Genomic DNA, 20722 nt, shown 5'->3' with positions numbered 1-20722 from the left:
GCCGCCGCCGCCGCGGGATTTTCTCAATGGGGCGCCCGGGACGGCTCAAACGCGCGGAACGTTCCACGGGGGCGTGGCCTCCCCCACCGCGGCCGCCCATAGGCCGCCGCCCCCCGCCAGGCCACGCCCACCGGATGGCGTAGTGCCGCGCGGCGCGGGGCGGGGCTTTGTGCGTGCGTGCGGGGGGGGTGGGCGCCGGGATAGGGGGTCGTTGCGCCCCGTTGAGGTCCTACCCTGGTCCTGTAGGGTCTTGCCCTCGTCTTTTGAGGGTTCCCTAAGCCCTCCTGCGTGTCCTCATCCTCCACTGGGGTCTCCGTGCCCCGCCTCGCCTCGACCCCTCCCAATTTGGGATCGCAACGCAGCTTTTTGGGATCTCCGGTGTCCCCTTATGAGACCCCCGACGGTTTTGGGGTAACACCGTGGGTCTTGAGTTCCCCCTTGGAGTCCCAGACTCCCCAAGCCCACACAGCCCCCACAGAGGGGACCTACGCTATGGGGAGCCCCATCCCGCTGTGCCCCTGTGCCCGAGGACATCTAGGGACATCTGCTCTGCAGGGTGACGTCTCGTCCTGCCCACCCCCCCCCGAAATTCGGTGTTCCCGCAGTGCCCCCTTCTCTTCCAGACCCATCTGAGGATGGAGAGCCCCCAAAATCCCAGCAGGGTCCCCGGCTCAGGGCAGTGGGGAAAAACCAGGGTACAATGGGGACAGGTGTTGGCACCTCTAAACCAGCCCTTGGTGCCAGCACAGGCAGCTAGTTTGGGGCCAAGCGGGGGCAAGCGGGGGCTGCTTCTGTCATGGATCCATAATTGGAATATTTCTGCTGTCAGAAATAACCAGTGCCAACAAAATCCAGCCCTTGGAAACTGCGGGACCCCTTAATGGGACGGCATGGCACGGCATGGCATTGCTTGGCCATGTCCTCCCCTACCTCTCCCCCAGTGTGTGGTGTGCATTTATTTTTTTCTTTTTCTTTTCCTCTTTCTTTTTTTTTCCTTCCTCACTATCTATTTTTTTTTTCCTCCTCTTTTTTAAAGGGTTTTTAATTAACTTCCTGTTTCAATGGTGGGATAATGAGTTTTAAGCAGCACATGATTCCAGTAAAGAGGTCAAGCCAGCAATGAGGATGTCAAAAGAAATTAAGTTAGGAATTAAGAAGAGTTCCAGGGGAAAAAATGGAACCACTGAGGGCGGAGATGCTGTGGAGCGCTCCCTGCCCTGCTCTCTGTCCAGCCCCTATACGTCCCACACCACTTTTCACCTCATTTGGCCCTGAACTGCAGCTTTCCTGGAGACCATCAAAGTGGCTGTGTCCAGTGCCCTTTAATTCTCTTCTACAGCTCTTGTGTGCAGTGGGATTTAGCACCTCTTTGCTACGTCTACGTAGGGCCTCAAGGGCTGCCTGTTCCCTGCATGGGTGGAGAAGACCCCGTGGGGTTGGCAGGGGATGGGGCTGTGAGGCCACCCGTGGGGGTCCACGTGGTATTTTGAGGTTGGGGTGCTGGGGACACCGATGTCACATCCCCACAGCATCTTGCATCCTCCCTGGGTGACAGCTAGGCGGAGCCTTTAATTAAATGCAATGCAAATGCATGTGTGGACCTTGGGGGGCCGTAGCCCACATTTCCTCTCCCCGTGTGCAAAGCCCGGCAGGGAAACGCTGGCTGCTCCCTGCTCTTTGTACTATGGCAATCAGTGCAGTGCCCCACAGAGCTCCCCGGGGACAGACCCCCCTGCGTGGGTGCCCTGAGCCCCTCCCAGGCTCCGTGACTGCACCTCGTCCTGCAAGAATCCCCCAAAACCTGGAAGGAGCATGCAGCACCAGGGGGAGGGAACAGGTTGCAGTCCTTCCCTTTGCGCATTCCTTGCCAGTGTCCTTTTAATTAGCTTTTTGGCACCCTCCCAAACCCTCAAAGATCCCCCCAGGCCTCAGAATTTGCAGTTGCTTCAGATCAGATCTGTTGGCGCAGGAGCATCCCCCGTCGTGCTGTGTGTCCCACCCCATTGCATGGGGTGTCCCTGCGTGGGGACACCTCCTCGTGGGTGCGGGTGACAGCGGCTGCACCTCCTCTCGGGTTCCCCCCCCCCAACCCTTGGTGTTTGCAGAGCGATTGTTATAGGGTAACAGAATAAATAGCGTGTTTTCCCGAGGAGTGAATTACATGCCTGCAGAGCAGAGATAATGCGCGAGCAGCCGTTTCCCCCATTGTGAGCGAGGTGACATCTTTTTATGGAGCTGTGTACATTTGTATTAGTGCCAATTAATCTGGGGTGATATTATTAGAGAGGATGTGTCGGCAGAGGAATGTAAATGGAAAAAGCTTGGGCGCTGCCTCGGCCATCTTTCATGGGTAACGATGCTGGGTGCACCCCGAGAGGTGCTGGGTGCCCATGGGGAACCGCAGCGGTGCCGGTCGGTGGCACAGTGGTTCTCTGATGGGGCTGCAGGAATGGAATGGCTGCAAAAAGTCTTTTTATTTTATTTCTTTTGTGCGTGCCTTTTGGTCCAAAGAGGGAGGAATTGCATCCGGGGTGCCCCGCAGCGCTGGGTGCTGGGCGGGCCCTGCCACCTACCGGCACTCCCAGACCGCCCCGCTGCCACTTGTCACCTGCTGCGCCAAGCCATGGTGGCTTGGGCTTTGAAGGAAGGGTGCAGATTGCTCCTCGGTGATGGGCAATGTACAGACAAGCTCCCCACCTCATGCCTTGAATCCCAGGGATTTGGGATCGGACCCAGCAGGTCCCTTCCAACTCAGGTTATTCTGTGATTCTGTGATTTCTTGGTGTGTTTTCTTTCTTCTTTTTCTCCCATCCTGCTGTCTGTTCTGGGGATGATGCTTCAGCCTTGAAATGGACTGATATCCCCATCCCTGGGTCAGGGGCAGGATGATCCTCTGCCCCCACCCCTGCACTCAGCACCCACCCCAGCCTCAGGTTTCCCTCCTATTCTACACTGGCCCTTAAATCTGCACCTCTATGGAGCATGGAGCATCACGTCCCCATCCTGCTTGCATTCAGATGTGCAATTTGCACACCTGAGGCTGCATGTGATCCCTGTCAAGGGGGGGCATGAGGGACAGGATTTAAATTATTGCTGTGCAAGGAGCAGCCGGATTTGACTCAAGCAAAAAAAATATCTCCAGCCGTGCCAGCAGCATGACAACCATGGTGGATCCCGTTATCCGCCAGGCGTAGCAGAGAGGCTTAAAGCACCTGCAGTGTGGGAACCTGGGTGCGCAGCTTCAGGAAAGGCAGCTGGATCTGGGGGGGCTCTGAGAGCAAACTGGAAGCAGCTGGAAGAAAGAAAGCGTGGGATGGGAGAAAGAAGGCAGGAAATATCCTAATGTGGTGGGAACCCCGGTTTCAGAGTGGGGCTGTTGGCAGGGCTGTGCCCATGGCTGCAGGATGCCATGCAGCATCCCAGAGGTACAGTGAGTTAAGCTGCAGTAGTGAGAAGCATTCCATGCCGTGCCATGCCATCCTGTGCCATGCCATGCCATGCCATGCCTTCCCATCCCAACCTATCACTTTCTTCCTCGCTGGAATCGTGCTGTCAGGGGCATTTGCAATCAGCCAAGTGTCTAACATGCCAGTGACGCACAGATAATGCAGCAGTCAGCAAACCACAGGGCTTGGGAGCTGATGTACCGGAGAGGGATTTTCTTCTGCTGTCTCTCTGGAGGGATGAAAGGAAGAATTCAGGGCTCCAGTGGTGTCTGTAGGAGCACGAAGTGCTGCAGGGAGGATGTCTGGGGCTTGAGCAGCGTTTGGGGGAGTGATGCATGGGGTGGGCATGCAGGAATAAAGTTGGAGCAGCTCCTGCACAGCTTTCCTGCACTTGCCTGCAGCAAACCTGTTGCTCTCAGTGGGATTTTTCCATGTTGTGAAGCTGGAGGTGCGGGAGGGAAGAGCTGCAGCAGGAAAGCAGAGTGAAATATTCCTCTCCCCGGTAGGGCTGCAGCCCTGCTGAAATATAGGAGCGAGAAAACATAAAAGTCCCATTTCCAACTCCATAATATTTCCTGCCAAAACAAAGTAAAATGTGCTGCTTTAAATTTTCTGCAAAATTCTTTTGAGGTTATTTTTTCCCCTAAATTAAGCCATACTAATTATTTTCAGCCGCTTTATCTCCTCTCTGCAACACACCAGGAGGGTGCGGGCGGTGAGCATTTTAAGCCTCCATAAACAAAAGAGTAGTTTGGAAAATAATTCTATCAATTAATCAAATTAATCCTGCAGTTTTAGTTACAAGCCCCAAGTGGCAAGGATTCCAGCCCGCGGTTATGAGCTATCTCTCATTGACAGCGTTTAAATGTTATGATTGCAACAGTAATTAAAGAACGTAATACGCCCGGCTTTGTGTCAGCCTCCCACCTCCAGACTGCAGCGCTGCATAGCAGAGGTCGTCTCGAGGACAATTTGGGGATGACCAAGTGGGGCAGCTTTCCCCACCTGGACCTGATCCCTGCAGTACTATGTCACCTCTGATGGGTGAGTGGAGTCCCCATCCCTTGAGGTGTTCCAGAGCCGTGGAGATGTGGCACTTGGGGACATGGTATGTGGGCATGGTGGGATGGATTGGGGTTGGGCTTGGTGAACGTAGAGGTCATCTCCAACATTGATAACTCCGTGGTTGGACTTGGTGATCATAGAGTTCTTCTCCAACTTTAATGACTCTGTAGTTGACTTGGTCATCTTTGAGGTCTTCTCCAACCTTAAAGACCCTGTGGTTGGACTTGGTGATCATAGAGGTCATCTCCAACCTTAATGACTCTATGGTTGGACTTCGTGATTGTAGAGGTCATCTCCAACCTTAATGAATTTATGGTTGGACTTGGTGATCATAGAGTTCTTCTCCAACTTTAATTACTCTGTAGTTGACTCGTCGATCGTAGAGGTCTTCTCCAACCTTAATGACTCTGTGGTTGGACTTGGTGATTGTTTATAAATATCTTAAGTGTGGGAGACAAAGGGACATGGCCAACCTCTTTTCAGCGGTCTGTGGGGACAGGGCAAGTGGAAATGGCCATAAACTGGAGCATAGGAAGTTCGGCACCAATATGCAAAATAACTTTTTTCATGGTGAGGGCGACGGAGCACTGGAATGGGCTGCCCAGAGAGGTTGTGGAGTCTCCTTTTCTGGAGATGTTCAAGACCCATCTGGATGCCTACCTGTGCAGCCTGCTGTAGGAAGCCTGCTTTGGCAGGGGAATTGGACTCAATGATCTCCAGAGGTCCCTTGCAACACCTACAAATCTGTGATTCTGTGGTTCACAGAGGACTTCTCCAACCTTAATAATTCTATGATTCTATGAAAGGCAAGGGGAATATGGAAAATACTGGCGGTGTGTTGCAGATGCCACTTGGATGTCCCCATGGTGGGGACCAGGGCATGAGGATGCTGGCGATGGGCACTGTGAGCTCACGTCCATCGCTAGTCAAGAGCAGGAAAGATATGGCAAAGCCAATCCTTTTCTTCTGGGGCCCAGAGCAAGTGGATGGGGTTTGGGCAGTAGCTCTGGAAAATGGGCACCATAAAATGGGAACGAATTTCTGCTGGGGGCGAAATGAATGCTAACACTGAGCATGCATCTGCAGAGGTGCTTCAAAATGCAAAACGCAGCCAAGCATACTGCTGCAGATGGGTTGGGAGATGCACGAGCTCCATGTCTGTGCAAATTATTGCAATGAAACTGAGCGTGCTGTGGTTGGGTCAGGATTGGGGCTGAGAGCAGGGGCAGGCACAGCTGGGGAGAAAGAGCCCACAAACGCCACACAGACAGGGAATTTCTGTGAAAATATTGGAATATATTTGAAAAGATTAATCACGTATGATTTTACAGTACCACCCCATATTTTCATCTCATACTTTATTTAACAATATTAAAGAGGCACTTTAAAAGCACACATACAACATCATAAAACGGCGTTTCCTGCTCTCTCTCTGCTTCTCTGACAAAATATCAAAATAAAAACTTTTGACATAACACATTGCACCCAAGGTAAATTACCTACAATATTTTTATACAATACAAAGAATTGTAAAGATACATATTAACAGAATAAAGCCTCTTTTTTTTTTTTGTTTTCCTTTTAAATCTGAAACAAAACAAAACAAAACAAAACAAAATTGCAGGACAGACGCAAAGTACTCTGACTGTTCATATCACATCAGTGCATTACTTCACCTCCTTGACTTGGGAGTGTTTCAATAGTATTTAGTTATCTTCCATGTCCTCGTTTGCACCTGAGATTTCTTTCTGGTTCGAAAGTTCGGTTGTACAACGTGCTCGTTGGGCGTGACATAACCTTCGCGACACTACGGAGTACCAGCATACAGGATTGTCCCTAACGTTTGATTTTCCTGCCTTGTTTTCTCATCCGGGTAACGGCTGCTTCCTAACGGTTCCCTTTTATTTCTCAATCAAGGAAGTCTGTATTCACATTACAAAAGAAGAATAGCACCAGTAACTGCATAGTAAAAGCGGATACCTATAGAGCCACTAACTCAATACAGTAAGATAGGGTAGAAGTGATACCGTTGAGGGCACTCGGGTAGTACCGTTGCGGTGCGGTAAATTGGCACAGTTTTGTCGTTGCGCAAAAAAAAAAAAAAAAATAAACCACCCCACACGAACAACAACAACAACAAAATAACAAAAAATCTCCAAAACCCTCCCCCCCAAACCCTAAAAACCAAGAGTTTGTCACAAGTGTCAAGGTGCAGTGTGCCGGCGACTCTCCTCCGCGCGCATCGTCTACAGTGGTCAAAGAGCGGCAGCGACGGCGGCAGCGCTCGGACGGCCCCGGCGCCTTCGGGGTTCTCCTGACGACGTAGAAACCAACTCCCAGGGATGGCTGTCAAAATATGGGATGCTTGATGCTTAATTTAATTTTTTCTCTCTTTTTTTAATTGTATCAGCTCTTAGGCCAGCTCCCAATTAAATGAATTGTACGGGATTATTTGTGCAAAATCTTCAATAAAAAATTTGCTTTCTACAGTGTACTGCACCTTATGAATAAGACGTCTACGGAATGAAGTTCATCTCTTCAAGTACTTTGTACAAAGATAACACAGACACAGTCTCAAAAGGGTCTGAGATTTGCAAGTATCCTTATAACCTCAGCACTTCTGCAATAAAGCAATTGCTCTTCACGATTCAGTCTGCCCAAAGCGATTACAATTTCAGTTCATGAAAATCATCAGCAACATCAAAGTTCTAGCATTTGCATGATAAATCAGGTGAATTAAAGTAGATTAGTAGACACAAAGCAAACTATTTCACAGAGGCTGCAGTGCAAGTTCATTTAAGCTAGACAGAAAAATCATGCTACACAAACGAATTTAATGCTTTGATAATTTTTCCCTTGCAAACCCCATGAAAGCAGCTGCGGATCACCATAAGTCACTTCCATAAATTACTCTGAAGTATCTCTTCTTAAAGGAATCTTAAAGCTGGTTAATTTTTGCCCGAAGAGCTGGCTGAGCAGGTTGTTCTGGGACTCGGCGGTGCGGTAGCTGGCCGGCCCGGCGGGCCTGGTGCCGCGTGCAGGCCGCGGGCCATGCAGTGAGCCGCGTGGGGCCTGCACCGCACCTTTGGCCAACACCTGCTGGAGGCTCTTCCCCAAAATGGCCTTCCTCCGCCGCACGTCCCCGTTGGCGTGCCGCACCTCCCCCTTCTTCTGGCTGCAAGCATCAGGCACCGTTTTCTTCAGCTGGGAGCCCACTCGGGGCCTGGGCAGCAGCTTGTTGCAGTGGGTGTCCCTCCGCCCGGGGGACAAGGCCGGGCCTTCGCCGTTGCTCCAGTCATTGCGCTTGAGCTCACCGGAGCCCTCGCTCCTGGACAGACCCGGTGTCCGCATTTTCTTCTTTTTGCCGTCCCCCTCCATGTTCTCCCGGGAACCGGCACTGCCCCGGTGGCTCAGGGATTTGTGCTCTTTCCGCCTCTTGGGATGAAGCTTGGCTGTGCTGTTGTTGGCTGCCTCGCCCCGGGCCTGGTGGCCTGTGGACCTGCTGGGGGTGCCACCGTGGTCCTTGGGGCTCGTGCTGCCATCCTTGGTGCTGGCCTCGGGCACGGGTTTGTCCTTCGCCACACCACCTTGCTGGCCCTCCTCAGGAGCAGCCTCCCCACTTGTGGTCTTCTTCTGCAGGGCCGAATCTTTGGCAGCTCTGTTCAGTGCAGGCGACGCCGTCTTGTCCTTCAGCGGTAGGGGGTGGTGGGCAGACCCTGGAGAAGTGGCTTTGGATGCTCCTTCCCAAGAGGAGGCCTCACTGGGGTTGCCCCACAGTGTCCTGTGGGTCTCCTTGGCTGGCGGAGCCTCTGCTCGTGGGGAAGGAAGCTCTGAGACCTTCTTGGCAAGCTGAAGAAATGGGATCCCATCCATGGCATCAGTGGCTGCATCAGGATTTTCCAAAAGTCCTGCTATGTATTCGTCTTTGTTGCCTATGCTTGCTCTTTTAGAAGTATCAGCGTAGTCACATTTCTCGGTGAGGTGTGGAGGAGACAGCTTTTGGTCTGTGGCTTGGTTGCAAGCTAACCCAGCAAGGTCAATGCCAAACTCAGGCGAGTCCAAGAAAGGAAGTGGTTTCCCATCAAACACGCCTTTCTCCAGCTCCTCAATGGACAGGGAAGTGATGTGGCCAAGCTCCGGGCCGTTTGTTGCAGCCTGTGGCAAAGATGGGGAGAGGCAGGGGGGTGGAGGCAGGGTGTCAAACTGAGATTTCTCCATCTCTGCCAGCAGGTCAGAGAAGTCACCCACCAGCTCTTCTGTTTTCACTGAGGTCTGGGGCAGAGGCACCGTCGGGTCCCTGGAGGCTGTAGGGAAGGAGGCAGGAGGAGGCTGCAAGTTGGGGCCAGCTGGAGACTCCACCAACTGCAGGTCACCAGCGTGGTTGAGATGAGCGGCTGAGCTGCTGTGGTGAGCAACCTTCCTCCTCTTGCTCGGTGGCACGGGCTCCTGCAGAGAGCTGTCCTCCCTGCCCTTCTCTCTGCCCTCTCTGGAGGCAGTGCTGGGCCTCATGACCCCTCTGAATTTAAAAGTCTTGTTGCTTCCCACTAGGTGCTTCTCCATGTGCCGGTCGTACTGCTCCTTCTTAGAGAAGGTGTAGTTGCACATGCTGCATATGAAGGACTTCTTGATAACATGCATGACGTCTGCGCAGAGCTCACAGGCATACAGCGTGGTGTGCTTGATCTCCTGCTCCTCCACAATCCCATGCTCCTGGCTGAGGTGGTTTCGAAGCTCTTTGGTCTCCTGATAGAACATGGGGCACTTGTGGCACAAGTAAATCTTTTGCAAACTGTGCACCACCAAGTGCCTCTGGAGTTTGAAGGGTTTGGGAAACTGCTTGCCACAGTGATGGCAGTCCCTGGAAGGATCCTTGCAGTCTGGGTGCATGGGGACAGATTTTGGAGTCCCTTCACTTTTTGATGTACGCTCTGGAGAAGGGCTGGCAGATGCTTTGGAGGAGCTGGGTGCAGGTGTCTTCACTTTAGTGCTGCTTTCTAAGGGCTCTTTCATCGTCTTGACCTCTTGCTCAAGGGGTAGCTCCCTGGGGCTCCTGCTCTCTCTGCTCACCGCATGCTTGCAGCTGGAGTCAGCATGCCGGGATGACCTGCTGGGTTTCCGACACATGATGGTGTTGAGGAAATGGGTGACAGCATCACTGTCCTCACCAAAGCAAGATGGTAGGCCCATCACAGACTTCTGCGCTTGTCCTTTGCGAGCAAACTGTGTGGCATGCTCCCGGAGATGCTCGTTGTACATCCAGACGTCGGAAATCTCCTTCAGACACATCCCGCAAGCCCACAGGCCTGCCTTGTTCTTGGCATGCTTCTCCTTCAGGTGGTCCCTCAGCTGTTCCCGGGAGCTGAACTTGCGCTGGACGCACATGTAGCAGGTGGGCGGTGGGGATGGGTTGTGTGTTAACTTGTGGAAATCCAGCTCTCCTAGTGTCAGGAACCACTGGAAGCAGACCTTGCATTTGTATTGCTTGTCTTTGGCCTTGATGGTGATGTCACCACGGTTTTTGCTCAGCTTCCCATCTTCTAGCTTGCTCCTGCTATGCTTGCTGTGCTGGCCTGGCTTCGGCTTGAAACTTAAGGTGCTGCTGTCCCCAGAAGGATCTTCACAAGGGCCAAAGAAACACACTTCTCTCATTTTAAGCTTTGCATTCAGCCTCTCTATGTTGACTGTGTGGAATTCAGGAGAGCCTGAATCTTCGCTCACCCTGCCGTTGTAGGGTTCCTCCACTAGGTTAGGTGGTTCGGAGCTCACTTCTCCAAGCGAGTGCTCGCTCTTGAGGCCCATTGGGGCCTCAAATATCTCAGCAGACAGGCTTTCATCCTCCTTCTCTAGACTGCCCCAGATGTTCATGCTGTGGACACTGTCCATTTGGCTGTTTTGGCACAAGAAGGTTAGCATGTTGTCCTCCAAGTCAATGACCTCCTTCTCTTGGTCGATCTTCTCACCATCTGACCTCAAAGCAACACTTTTAGATCCACTAGGAACATCTTCTCCACTCTTTGCCTTGTTGCCATGACACATGTTGAGTGTTAAGGCATTGTCAATGGAGATGGTCTCATATTCACAAGGGTCCTCCCTGGTGACACAGAAGGAGCTGGTGTCACTGAGGTTGGACGCTACTTGGATGGTGAAGAGGTCGATGGCACCTGCTGGCTGGAGGTTTGCCTCGCTGATGGGCTTGGGCTTCTTGCTGCGCTTCCCATAGACCCGCGTGCATTTCCTCCGGATGAACTGGTCGTCCCTGGGAAATAGCTGGGAGAATGTGGAGTCTTCATCCAGTGAGTGCTCCCTGCTTGGTGGAAGCTCTGCCTTCGCCCAGTGCTTTGGCTCCGCAGATGTGGGGCTGGCTGCTGGCACGGGCTGCAGAGCATTGTGCGTGGGGGACATCTGGGAGCCTTCCAGATCATATGTCTCCAGCAGTGGGACCCCATGGGAAGGAGATGGAGGACTCTGTGGAGAACTGCTCCAGTTCCCATTGCTGCTGCCTCCCAAACCATCTTGTGTCTCAGTGTCCATCTTTTCCACGCTGCTGGCACTGTGATGCTGCTCTTTGCCTACCTTGCCCAATCCCTCCCCCACTTGCTTCACCAACCCACTAACCCACACTTTGCAAGCCTGTGTGCTACTTTCTACTTGATCTGGATCTTCCATCTCCTCAGGACAGGCAGCCGTGCCCGTTGCTGGCTCCCTGCTGGCCATCTCCTTCGAAGACACTGTCCTGTTACCTGGGTCCTCTGCGAGCTCAGCTGCACATGGAGACTGTTTTGCATTCAGAGGGTGCTGGGATGAGTTGGGCCTGTTTTGTTCCTCTGTAGAGATGCAACCACCTGGCTCATGCAAGCCCTTCATGACACTGGGCAGGCTGGAGCTGAGGAGAGCAGGGGGAGAACCCGAATTCTCCTCCAGCTCACAGGGACCATCAGGCTCGTGTCTGCTGGGAAATGCCTTTGCTTTCCTTCGTCTCACTTTCCTGTTCAGCTTCTTCTCGGAATTGCCATTTACCCCTTCAAGGTCTTTGCTTTGGCTCCTTCTGCCCTTTTCCCCCTTCCTGCCCTGCCTGCCTGAGTTCAGCTTCCCAGCTGACACCTCCCCTGCTGCCCTTGCCTCCACGCATTGCCCCTTTGCCTCCATCTCCCGGTGCAGAAAGCGTGTGTGGTGCAGCTCCTGGGACATCTCCAGTGATATCACGCTGAGGTCGCTCAGCACTCTGCTGACCACCTCCTGCATCTGTGAGCTAGGCTCTTTCTCCAGTCCGGTGCATATTTTCTTGGGAACGTGCTCAGCCACGTCAGCCTGTGTCTGGGAGCTGCAGGTTTTCTCTTTGACCAACTTCATGCTCCTCCTGGGGCCTTTCTGGGCTGCTGCTTTTGATGTCTGGTCTGCAGGGATCAGGGTGGACCTGGGAGCCTTGCTGGGCTGTGGCATGCTGCTGTTCCTCACGTGGTGCTTGACAGCTTTGTGCCTGGTCAGGCCAGGCTTGGAGCGGAAAGAGGCTGAGCAGATGTCACAGGTGACCTGGAGCACGCCAGGGTTCTTTTCTTTATGGGGATCATGCTGGGAAGGGTTTGGAGTACTGGGACACATGTCGTTCTCCCTTTGGTCTGTGCTATTCAGTGAGCAACTCACAGTTTCTCCGCCATGCTCAGCCCCATGGCTCTTGGGATTATCACCTTTTAAACTCTTCTCCTCGTTCTCTGTGATTTTGGAGAGATCACCAGTTTCCACCTCTGCAGTGTCTGAGTGGTGGTCATTGAGTTCAGCGGGACTGAGATCTCCAGTCCTTTTAAGACCTCCACAGACAGCAGTAGGCACCTGCAGAGCAACAAAACCACTGGGCAGAGTCTCTGGGTCATTTTGATGCTTATTGCTGTCACCGGAGCCGTTCTCAAACATTTTCTCTCGATTTAGATTTACCTCTCTGTCTGTGATCAGCAGTAGATCTGTCACGGGCTGGGCTGGGTAGTTTGCAGTTTCAGGAGGAATGGAGTTAATGGCTGTATCTGGGATAGCACGCACTTGGCTTTGTTTAGAAGGAGAGCCTGGCAGCACATCACCAACGCTTTCAGGTCCTTCTTTCCCAACACTCTTGTGGCTGAGAGGTGGTGAACAGGGAGCAGAGCGTGGCTCACGGGGACCCTCCATCCCCCATGCGTTCTTCTCTTCTAAGAGCTGATTGCCAAAACCAGGGGACCCTTCTCCATTGGTCCCACTGCTCTGCAAGTATTTGGGGTGGGAAGAACTCGTTGGCGAGGGCAGGGTGGCCAGAGCTTCATCTGCATAATGACAACGGAGGGACTTTTTCTTGCTGTTCCCTTCTCTGGGGAGTTTTGCATTTACCATGCAGGTTTTTGGGTCCTGCAGCAAGGGGGAATGTACCTGGAGCTCACTGGAGGGACCAAGTGTGTTGGTGGGGCTGTTGGGAGCGCTGCCTGTTCTCATGTGCTTGCTTTGCACGGATCCTGACACCTGCACATCAGGGTCACCTCCTTCGCACCACACTCCACATTCAGCCTCATCTGTCCCCAGCATCTCCATGGACGTGCTGCCCTGCGTTTCTTTCTCCAGCAAGCTATGGCTTAAATGGGATTGCTCATGTTTTGTAAATGCCAAGGTCGCTTTGTTTTTATCTGGCTCCTGCTCTTCCACGAGCTGATCAGCTTTCTTTCCTTGCCCTGACAGCAGGGTCACCGCTGTGCTTTTGAGTGGTGAGAGGTCATTGTGCTCTGGGGAAGCTCCATCTGCACGGATATTAATGTCATTCAGCTCCGTGTGCTCATTTGCTAAGTGCTGCAGCTCCGCTACATTATTTTGCAGCTCGGGGTCAGCAAATGTGGATAGTTTCGCACTGTAAGAGCCCGTTGCACTGAATGACTCCAGCTGCTCGCAAGCACCAGGGAATAGCACAGCATCTTTAGCAGGGGCAGTGATGCTCTCTGCGTTGCCCACCACGGGGCCATCCCCTTCCCCTGGGGCAGGGAGGTATGTCTGATTTTCCCCATCATTGCTCTCCTCTTTCTGCTCTGGCTGGCCCTTGCTGGAGGCAGTGGGGTGGCTGGGGGCCAGCAGCATGGGAAAACAAGGCAGCAGCAGCTCCTCCTCATTGCTCTTCACTGTCCGTGCCACAAAGAGCTGGAGCTGCTGCAGCGGGTTGGTGTCCTGGGGGGTCTTTGGAGAGCTCTGCTTGGGCAGGCTCAGCATGTCAAGCAGCCGTGCTGTGTGCTTGCTGCCTCTGTCTCCATGCCCGGGGACCAGGAAGGCTGCAGGGCTCTTCCTCTCCTCCGCTTCTTCCAGCAACACAGACCCACTGCTGTCCCCATTGAAATCCACGGCACTCCTCACCGTTTTGGGTGCCTCAGACTTGCTGAAGGGTCTTTCTTCTGCGTCTGGGACATCTTTGATGCGAGGCGAGAAGACCAGATCTGCAGCTGGGTCTGGATCTGCCTGAAAGCCCTGTTCAGGGTTATGGCTTGGAAGACAGGCATCGTACTTCTCCAGCTCTGCAGTGAGTGTCCCTGTTTTGCCCGGTGAGGGGAAGCTCTCAGCATCACGTGTGCGAGCCAGGGGCGGCAGGCTGTCCTCGCCAGCTTTGGTTGCCTCCAGTGTCTCAGGGAACACGGTGTCGGTGGCAGCAGGAGGGCTTTTTGCAGTGGGGTCTGCAGGGTAGACGGGCACCTCATTCATGTCCGGTGCGCATGACTTGGGTGGGCTTTTGGAGGAAGACTCGTTTTCCATCTTTCTGGGGTCACTTCCTTCAGTGGCCTCAGCTCCCTGCAGCTGCTCCTCGCTCTTTATGGGACAAAACCCATCTGCAGGGGCTGGCGTGCACATCCCAGCATCCAGCGAGACGAACCCTGCAGGTCCGTGCCAGGGTTCCCTGCCTCCCTCATAGCCTCTGTGTGTGACTTCTGGCATCTTGCCCCCCAGCCTGTCCCCAGCGCATACCTTGGTGGCCAGGAGGTTCGAGCTGCCCAGGTCATCTGTCACAAAGAGCCCCTTCTGGTGACCCATCCCCGGCTCGTTGGGTAGGGATGGGAAGGACTCAGCCTGTCCCCGTGGGGCCGCAGCAGCGTGATGCTCACCTTTCTGTGGGGTGGTTGGTACCTCACTGCTCAGCTTGCTGGTTTGCAGCTGACTCTCCAGCTCCGTCACTAAGCGCTTGATCTCCAGCTCATCATCTGATATGTTGTTCATGAAAGTCACATTGTAATCTGTCATCCTGTCTGGCAGAGGCAGCTGGCTGGCGGGGTTGGGTCCCTCCTCAGGAAATTTCTTGGTGAGTGGCTTGTCCACTGACAGGCCATGGAAAGGAGCCACGTCTTCAGGCAGCATTGGGGCCACCTCCTCCATGAGGGACCAGTCCTTCTCCTGTATGAACGTTGAGTATGGCTGCTCGAAGGGCAATGGCTTGCTGGGGGCACCTCCAGAGCAGGCAAACGCTGTCACGTAGCTGTCCTTGCTCGCAGGCACCGTCTCATACAGCGGTGAATCGAACTCGGCCACTGGCAGCTCTCCAAAAATGGAAGAGGAATCGAAGCTGAGAGGGGAGGAGATCTTGGTCTGTGGGGTCTCTGTGGTGTAGGGGGAGACGCTGGCATGCTTCTGCTCGAAGGAGCCAGCGTTGATGTCCTCTCGGCATAAATACATCTCCTCCATGTGTGAGGGCCCCAAGGGTGGTGGCTTTGAGAAGAGATTGGCATCGTAGTGAGCAGGAAGGCCTTTGGGATCAAAAAAGGTGTTGTCACTGCTGACGTATGGATCGGGCGCTTTGGCAAGCATCATTCCCACAGCATCATCGCTGAATGGGGCGGCCGGCATGGTGTAGCCCTTCCCACTGTCACTGAGCCTGGGTGCCTCCCCAGCAGAGTAGGCGGCACTGGGGCTGGATTCATCCCCACCATGGGCTGGAGCCATCAGCTCCTCTGCGTGGTACTTGAGTGCATCGCCTGTGTATGGGGCAAAGTGCTGCCTCTGGATGACCACTGCTGACCTGGGTGAGCCCTGAGCCTCCAAGGTGGGTTCTCTCACCTCGCCTATGGGGTTTGTCCCTCCTTCAGGCTCTTCTGCCTCCTTATGGGAGAGCTGGATGGGGCTCCTGCCCAAGGTGGCCGTGCTGGGCAGCTGCCTCTCCTGGGTCTGTGGTAGCAGATCCTCCTCTGCATCCCCTGCAGCAGCAGCATCTGCTTCGGTACTTAGATGTGATCTGGAGACTGCCACCAAAGGCTTGGCTGAGCCAACCTGCCTGCTCCCTCGGGAAAAGTCCTCCTTGCTTTTCTGGCTCGTCTTTGGGCTCCTGTCCTCAGGATGCCCGAGTGCAGCTGGTGGTGTCAGTGCCAGGCTGCCTGAGCACCTTGTCCCCACCACACCTGCCTTCTTGCTTTCTGGCTCACTGGGGCCAGTCTTGGTGCAAGCGCTGGGATTGCTGCCCATGGATGACTGGCTGCTGCGCCTGCAGGCTCTGCCAGCACTGTCCCCTTTCCTGGCAGTCTCTGGACTGGAGAGACTGCTGTGCACCGGTGCCTCCCTTTTCTGGCGGTTTCTTCTCCGGCTGTAGCTCCAGGCTGGATCTTTCTCTTTGGCTCTCTCGCCTCTCCCTGGGCACTTCTTGCTGAAGCCGTATTTGGCTCTCCCCATAAATGCTGCTCCCTGCTTTCTCCTCCCACGGAGCTTGCTGCATGCTGCTCCTTCCTCCTCCGAGTCAGAGATGTACTCATACTCCTGGAGCCGGCCCTCTTGGGCACCTGGTGCCGGCCTCCCGGCAAGCGTGGGCAGCTTGCTGCTCTTCGTGTGCAGCTGGTGGAGCTTGTTCTTCTGCTGCACGATCTTGTGGATGAGCTCCTTGCTCCACGTCCCGCTGCGGGCCTTCCTCTTCTTCACCTCCTTCATGGAGAACCGAGGTGGCTTGGGGCTCTTGGTGGAAGCACCCTGAGGCTCCTGGTTGAGCTTCTTGGGCTGCTTTTGGCTGGAGGCTGGCCTGGAGGATGCTGGTGGAATGCTGTTCTTCCTGCCCACCCTTGGCCTGGACGTCCTCTCCTCCACCACTGGTTCTGTCTGCTCGGTCTCGCGGGCTGCCAGCCTCCGCGCCGGCCTCCTCTTGTGAGTGTGCTGCCTTCCTGCTCGCCTCTTTGCCTGCTCCTTGCCCCATTGGCTGTCTGCAGAGCAGTAACCATCCTTGGGTTGGCCCACCCCTTTCTCTTCTGCGGCTGTGTACTTCACCTTGCTCTCTGAGGCCAGGCCTTCCTTCGCTTTGTGGGACGCCGCGCTGCCGGCAGCCTTCACTGCCGTTAGATCCTCATCGGCAAAGACATCTATGAAGCTGCTGTCGATCTCCGGGTTGTCTGACTGGTAGCCCAGGCCATTGAGAGCTTCGGTGATCAGGCTGTCCAACTTGGCGTCGTCGATGTCCAGGTCGGAGGCGGTGAGCGGCAACGAGCTGGCAGTGAGTCCATTGAAGAGACCGCCCTTCAGCGCATCCTCTTTGCCTTCGCTCTTGCTTTCCCCATCCAACAGAAACTCCTCACCCTTGTTCAGTGCCAGCAAGTGGGTCTGGGGGTCCGGAGACAATGGCATGGTGGCGGGTGGCTTGGGGGGCTCGGGGGCTCGCCGTCCTTCTTTGGCCTCGGGGTGGGACGCGCAGAACTGGCGGTGCTCCAGGAAGGAGGCCAGGTTACTGTAGTTCTGGTCGCACTGCTTGCAGGTCAGCAGCACGTCCAGTTGGTCCAGGCTGGCGCTGCTCAGCGAGCCGGCCAGCAAGTGATGGGATGCGTAGGGTGGTGGTGGAGGGGTGCCCCCATCCAACTCCTCCAAGCAGCTTTTGGCTACCTCCACACCTGGTTTCTGAAAGGGGCTCTCCGGGGAGCACTTCAGGAGGTTGTCATCCTTTAGGGTGTCAGGAGGGAAGTGGAAGGGCTTGGTGGGGTCCTGGGGGTGGTAATGGAGAGAGGCTGAGCTCAGCACCTCGGAGGGGTGGAAGCTTTTGCTGCCCTCCTTGGGATGGCACGGGTGGTGGAAGAAGGGTGAAGGGGCCAGTGCCGTGGGCATCTGGGTATCATCAAAGCCGGGATTGAGCGGGCTGCTGGACATGGGGGAGAGCGAGGAGCAGGTGCTGCCACAGGTGGGGTTGGGGACGGGGGAAGGCAGCGGGGACTCACATGGGGAGGTGGCCACCAAGGCTGATGGCGGCAGGACCAGTGCTGAGCCTGATGAGCTCCTGGAGGCAGGAGGAGCGGGAGGCGGCCCTGCCTGGTTCATGCCATAGAAGAGGGCTTTGCTTCTCAAGTCGCAGCTGGGAGACCCCGGATCCTTGCCACTGTCAAAAGAAAAAGCACCCACAGACGTGGAGTCCCCATGCTGTGCCCCAAGGCTCTCTCCTGATAAGAGCTTTTTGCTGTGGTACCCTGAGGGGCTGCTTAGGGGGGGCCCTTTGTGGGCTTTGCTGCTGCCTGGCCACTCCGGGGTGCCGAGAGGGAAAGGGAGCTTCTGGCTGGGGACTGGTCTCGGCAGCTCCATCCTGTTGGGAGCAGGCACCATGGGAGCGAGGTGTATCTGCTGCCAGGGCATTCTGGCACTTTTCTGCCTGTGCTGCCTCTGCTCGGGGCCAGGCTGGCACTCGAAGGAGAACTGGCTTCCAACAGGGTTCGAATAAGGTGCTGAGTTCTGGTCCATGGGGGAAAACACCTTCGCGGCCCCTCCCCAGGCTTGCACGAGTCGGGGGTGGGTGGGCGCCGGGGGAGGAATGCTGGTCTCAAAAGGCACCGATCCCGTGCTGCCTGTGGGGGGACTGCAATAGGCTTTGCTCTGAAAGTGCACTTGGGAGAGATTGGGTGGCATGTTCCTTCGAAGGGGGCTGCTCTGCAGCAGCAGCCGCGGGCTGGGCACACTGTCCTTGGCTGAGGCTTGCCCCTTGCCGACTGGCTTTGGCACGCTAGGCGAGTGTAAACTAGACGGAAAAACAGCTTGGTTTTCTTGGAAAGTGCTTGGGTTTTGGTCGATAGCACCAGAGGATGAGAGAGCACCACTGGGGTCGGTTGGATGCTCGCTCCTGCCCTTGTAGCACGGCAGCGGGCTGCGGTGTGGGGCAGGCAGGGGGGCCAGCAGCGGGGGCACACCGTACAGCCGGCCTGGGGGGCATGCACCCTCAAAGGGGCTGACGCTCGGCGTCTCCTCCTGCCAGTCGCGGGCAGACGATGAATGGAAGCTGAATGCTCCGTGAGCCGCTTGCCCGGTAGCAATGGCCACATCCAGGTACTCAGCATCGCTGCGGTATGGCTCCTTCCCCACCTCGTGCAGCAGCTGGAAGGGGAACTGGAAGGGCAAAGTGCCGAGAGAGTGGCCGCCTGCTTTGCCACCCTCAGGGAAGGAGCTGGGCTTGACCCCATAGCTAGCACCTGTGAAGCTCTTCTCCGAAGAGGGCCACGCGTTGGCCCCGTTCGCCTGAAACTCAAAGTAATGTAGCTGCCCATTGGTGCCGGGGCTCTTGAGGGGCACGCCGGCGGGGGGCTGCCCTTTGGGGCCGTGGGGCGGTGAGGTATAGTTGGCGGAGGTACGACCTGCAGCTGCCTCGGGGAAGCAGCGGCCGAAGCTCAGCTCTTCCTCCTCGGGGACGCTGGGTGCGTGGAAGCGGTAAGTGCCCGCCGCGGGACCTCGGCCGGTGTCGGGTGCCTTTGGGGGGGTCACCTTCTGCTGGGGGTAGGCGATGCCGATGGTGGGGCCGGGGCGGGCACTGGCGATGCTGAGGCGGTAGAGCTGGTGCTGGCCCCGCTCGCCCTTCCCTGCGCGCCGACTGCGCTCGCGGGTTCGCCCTTTGCCAGGAGGGGACTGGGGGCCTCCCTTGATGCCGCCCCAACCGCTCTCACCCGCAAACTTGGGGTTGTTGTGGAGGGATTTGAAGTCGATCTTCCCCACTTGCTGCGGTCGGATCACGGCTTCCCGCTGGCTGTGGGGCTCCTTATCCTTGGTGGCGGCGAATGAGGACGTCCCCTCGGTGCCGCCGAGCCCTCTGCCATCCTTCTCGCTGCAGCCTTCGAAGCCAAAGTCCTTGTCCTGCTCTTTGGGGCCGGCCTCGCTCTTCTCGCTGATGTTGTACGCATGCTGGGTCTCTCCAGTCATGGTACCCGGGGAGGGGGCTACACGGCCCCGTGCACCCGTCCTGCTGCCGCCTCCTGTCTGCCCGTCATGGCACGGTGCTGCGGGGCCGGGTGCGGGGATGGACACGGGGTGCTGTGGGCTGCCGGGCACCGGTGGGGTGTTGCCGCATCCTTTAACCTGGACCTGCAGAAAAGAGAAGAAATGGCACGGAGTGAGAAATGGGTGCAAGGCAGGACGCGTTCCCACTGCGCTTTGAGCAGTGAAAGCCCGTGAGCACCCCCAGAGTGAAACTTTTTGTGCTTCAAAGGACGCCCGGAGCAGTTCACCTTCACAAGAGCTGCTGAGCCAGGCACTTTTTCCTCCCTTGGAAGCTATTTCTGTTCACTTCTTAGCAACATAGGCAGAAAAAGATGACAGAAGAGCTCCACCTACGGATTACCGGGGAGGGCTGACAGCAGGGCTGGGAGAGGCATCCCAAAAGAGGCCCTGGATTTTGGGGTATGGCCACACTCAGAGCTGGGCAGGGCATGCAGCAAAAGGCTTCTGCAGCCCTCAGTCCTTTTTGCATCACTCCCCCAGGCAGCACTGCATACTGTCTGTGCCAAACGCTGCAATGTGGGGAGAAGAGGCATCCCAAAAACCAACCCTGAGCCCACAGAGCCCAGCCTCTGCCTCTTGCCCTTCCCCGTTCCCTGCTGGAGGATGGGGCTGTCTGCCAGCAGCGCTCCCCTTTGGCCACCACCTTTCTCTCCTCCAAATTTTAGGCGCAGCGAAGTACATGAGAGTGTAACAAAGAAGTGCAGAATCTCCCAGCTGATCTTATGGTACAGGACCTCTGGGTGTTAGACGTGACGCACAGGCCAAGCACAGCCTTCTAAAACGTAGCACAAAGATTTCAGCCCCAGACATGTGCTATATTAAAAAAAAAAAGAGAGCAAAATCCCTTTTTAAAGATGCTCTTAAAAAGAATCCTATTAGGGCCTGGAAGGATTTATTTCCCATTCCCTAGTTAAAGTGCCCCTTTGGTGTCTGCAAGCAACAATGCTGCAGGGGGCAAAGCCCCATTACAGCCCTGAGCAGGGGAGGAGACCCTGGGGCTGCAAATAAGGCTC

General features: G+C 55.4%; 1 protein-coding gene across 3 annotated transcripts in view; it reads right to left on the bottom strand.

Moving 5' to 3' along the window:
- Nucleotides 6061-20722, bottom strand: part of ZNF469 (zinc finger protein 469) — a 191727-nt gene continuing 177065 nt past the window's right edge. For all 3 annotated transcript variants that reach the window (XM_021408829.1, XM_021408827.1, XM_021408828.1), the window contains exon 7: nucleotides 6061-19793. In XM_021408829.1, the coding sequence (XP_021264504.1) occupies nucleotides 7419-19631 (12213 nt within the window). In that variant the 5' untranslated portion in view covers nucleotides 19632-19793 and the 3' untranslated portion in view covers nucleotides 6061-7418. The remainder of the gene's footprint in view (nucleotides 19794-20722) is intronic.

This window comes from Numida meleagris, chromosome 10 (assembly GCF_002078875.1).
Source record: "Numida meleagris isolate 19003 breed g44 Domestic line chromosome 10, NumMel1.0, whole genome shotgun sequence".
Lineage (NCBI taxonomy): Eukaryota > Metazoa > Chordata > Aves > Galliformes > Numididae > Numida > Numida meleagris.
This window is presented reverse-complemented; position numbering and strand designations above follow the sequence as displayed.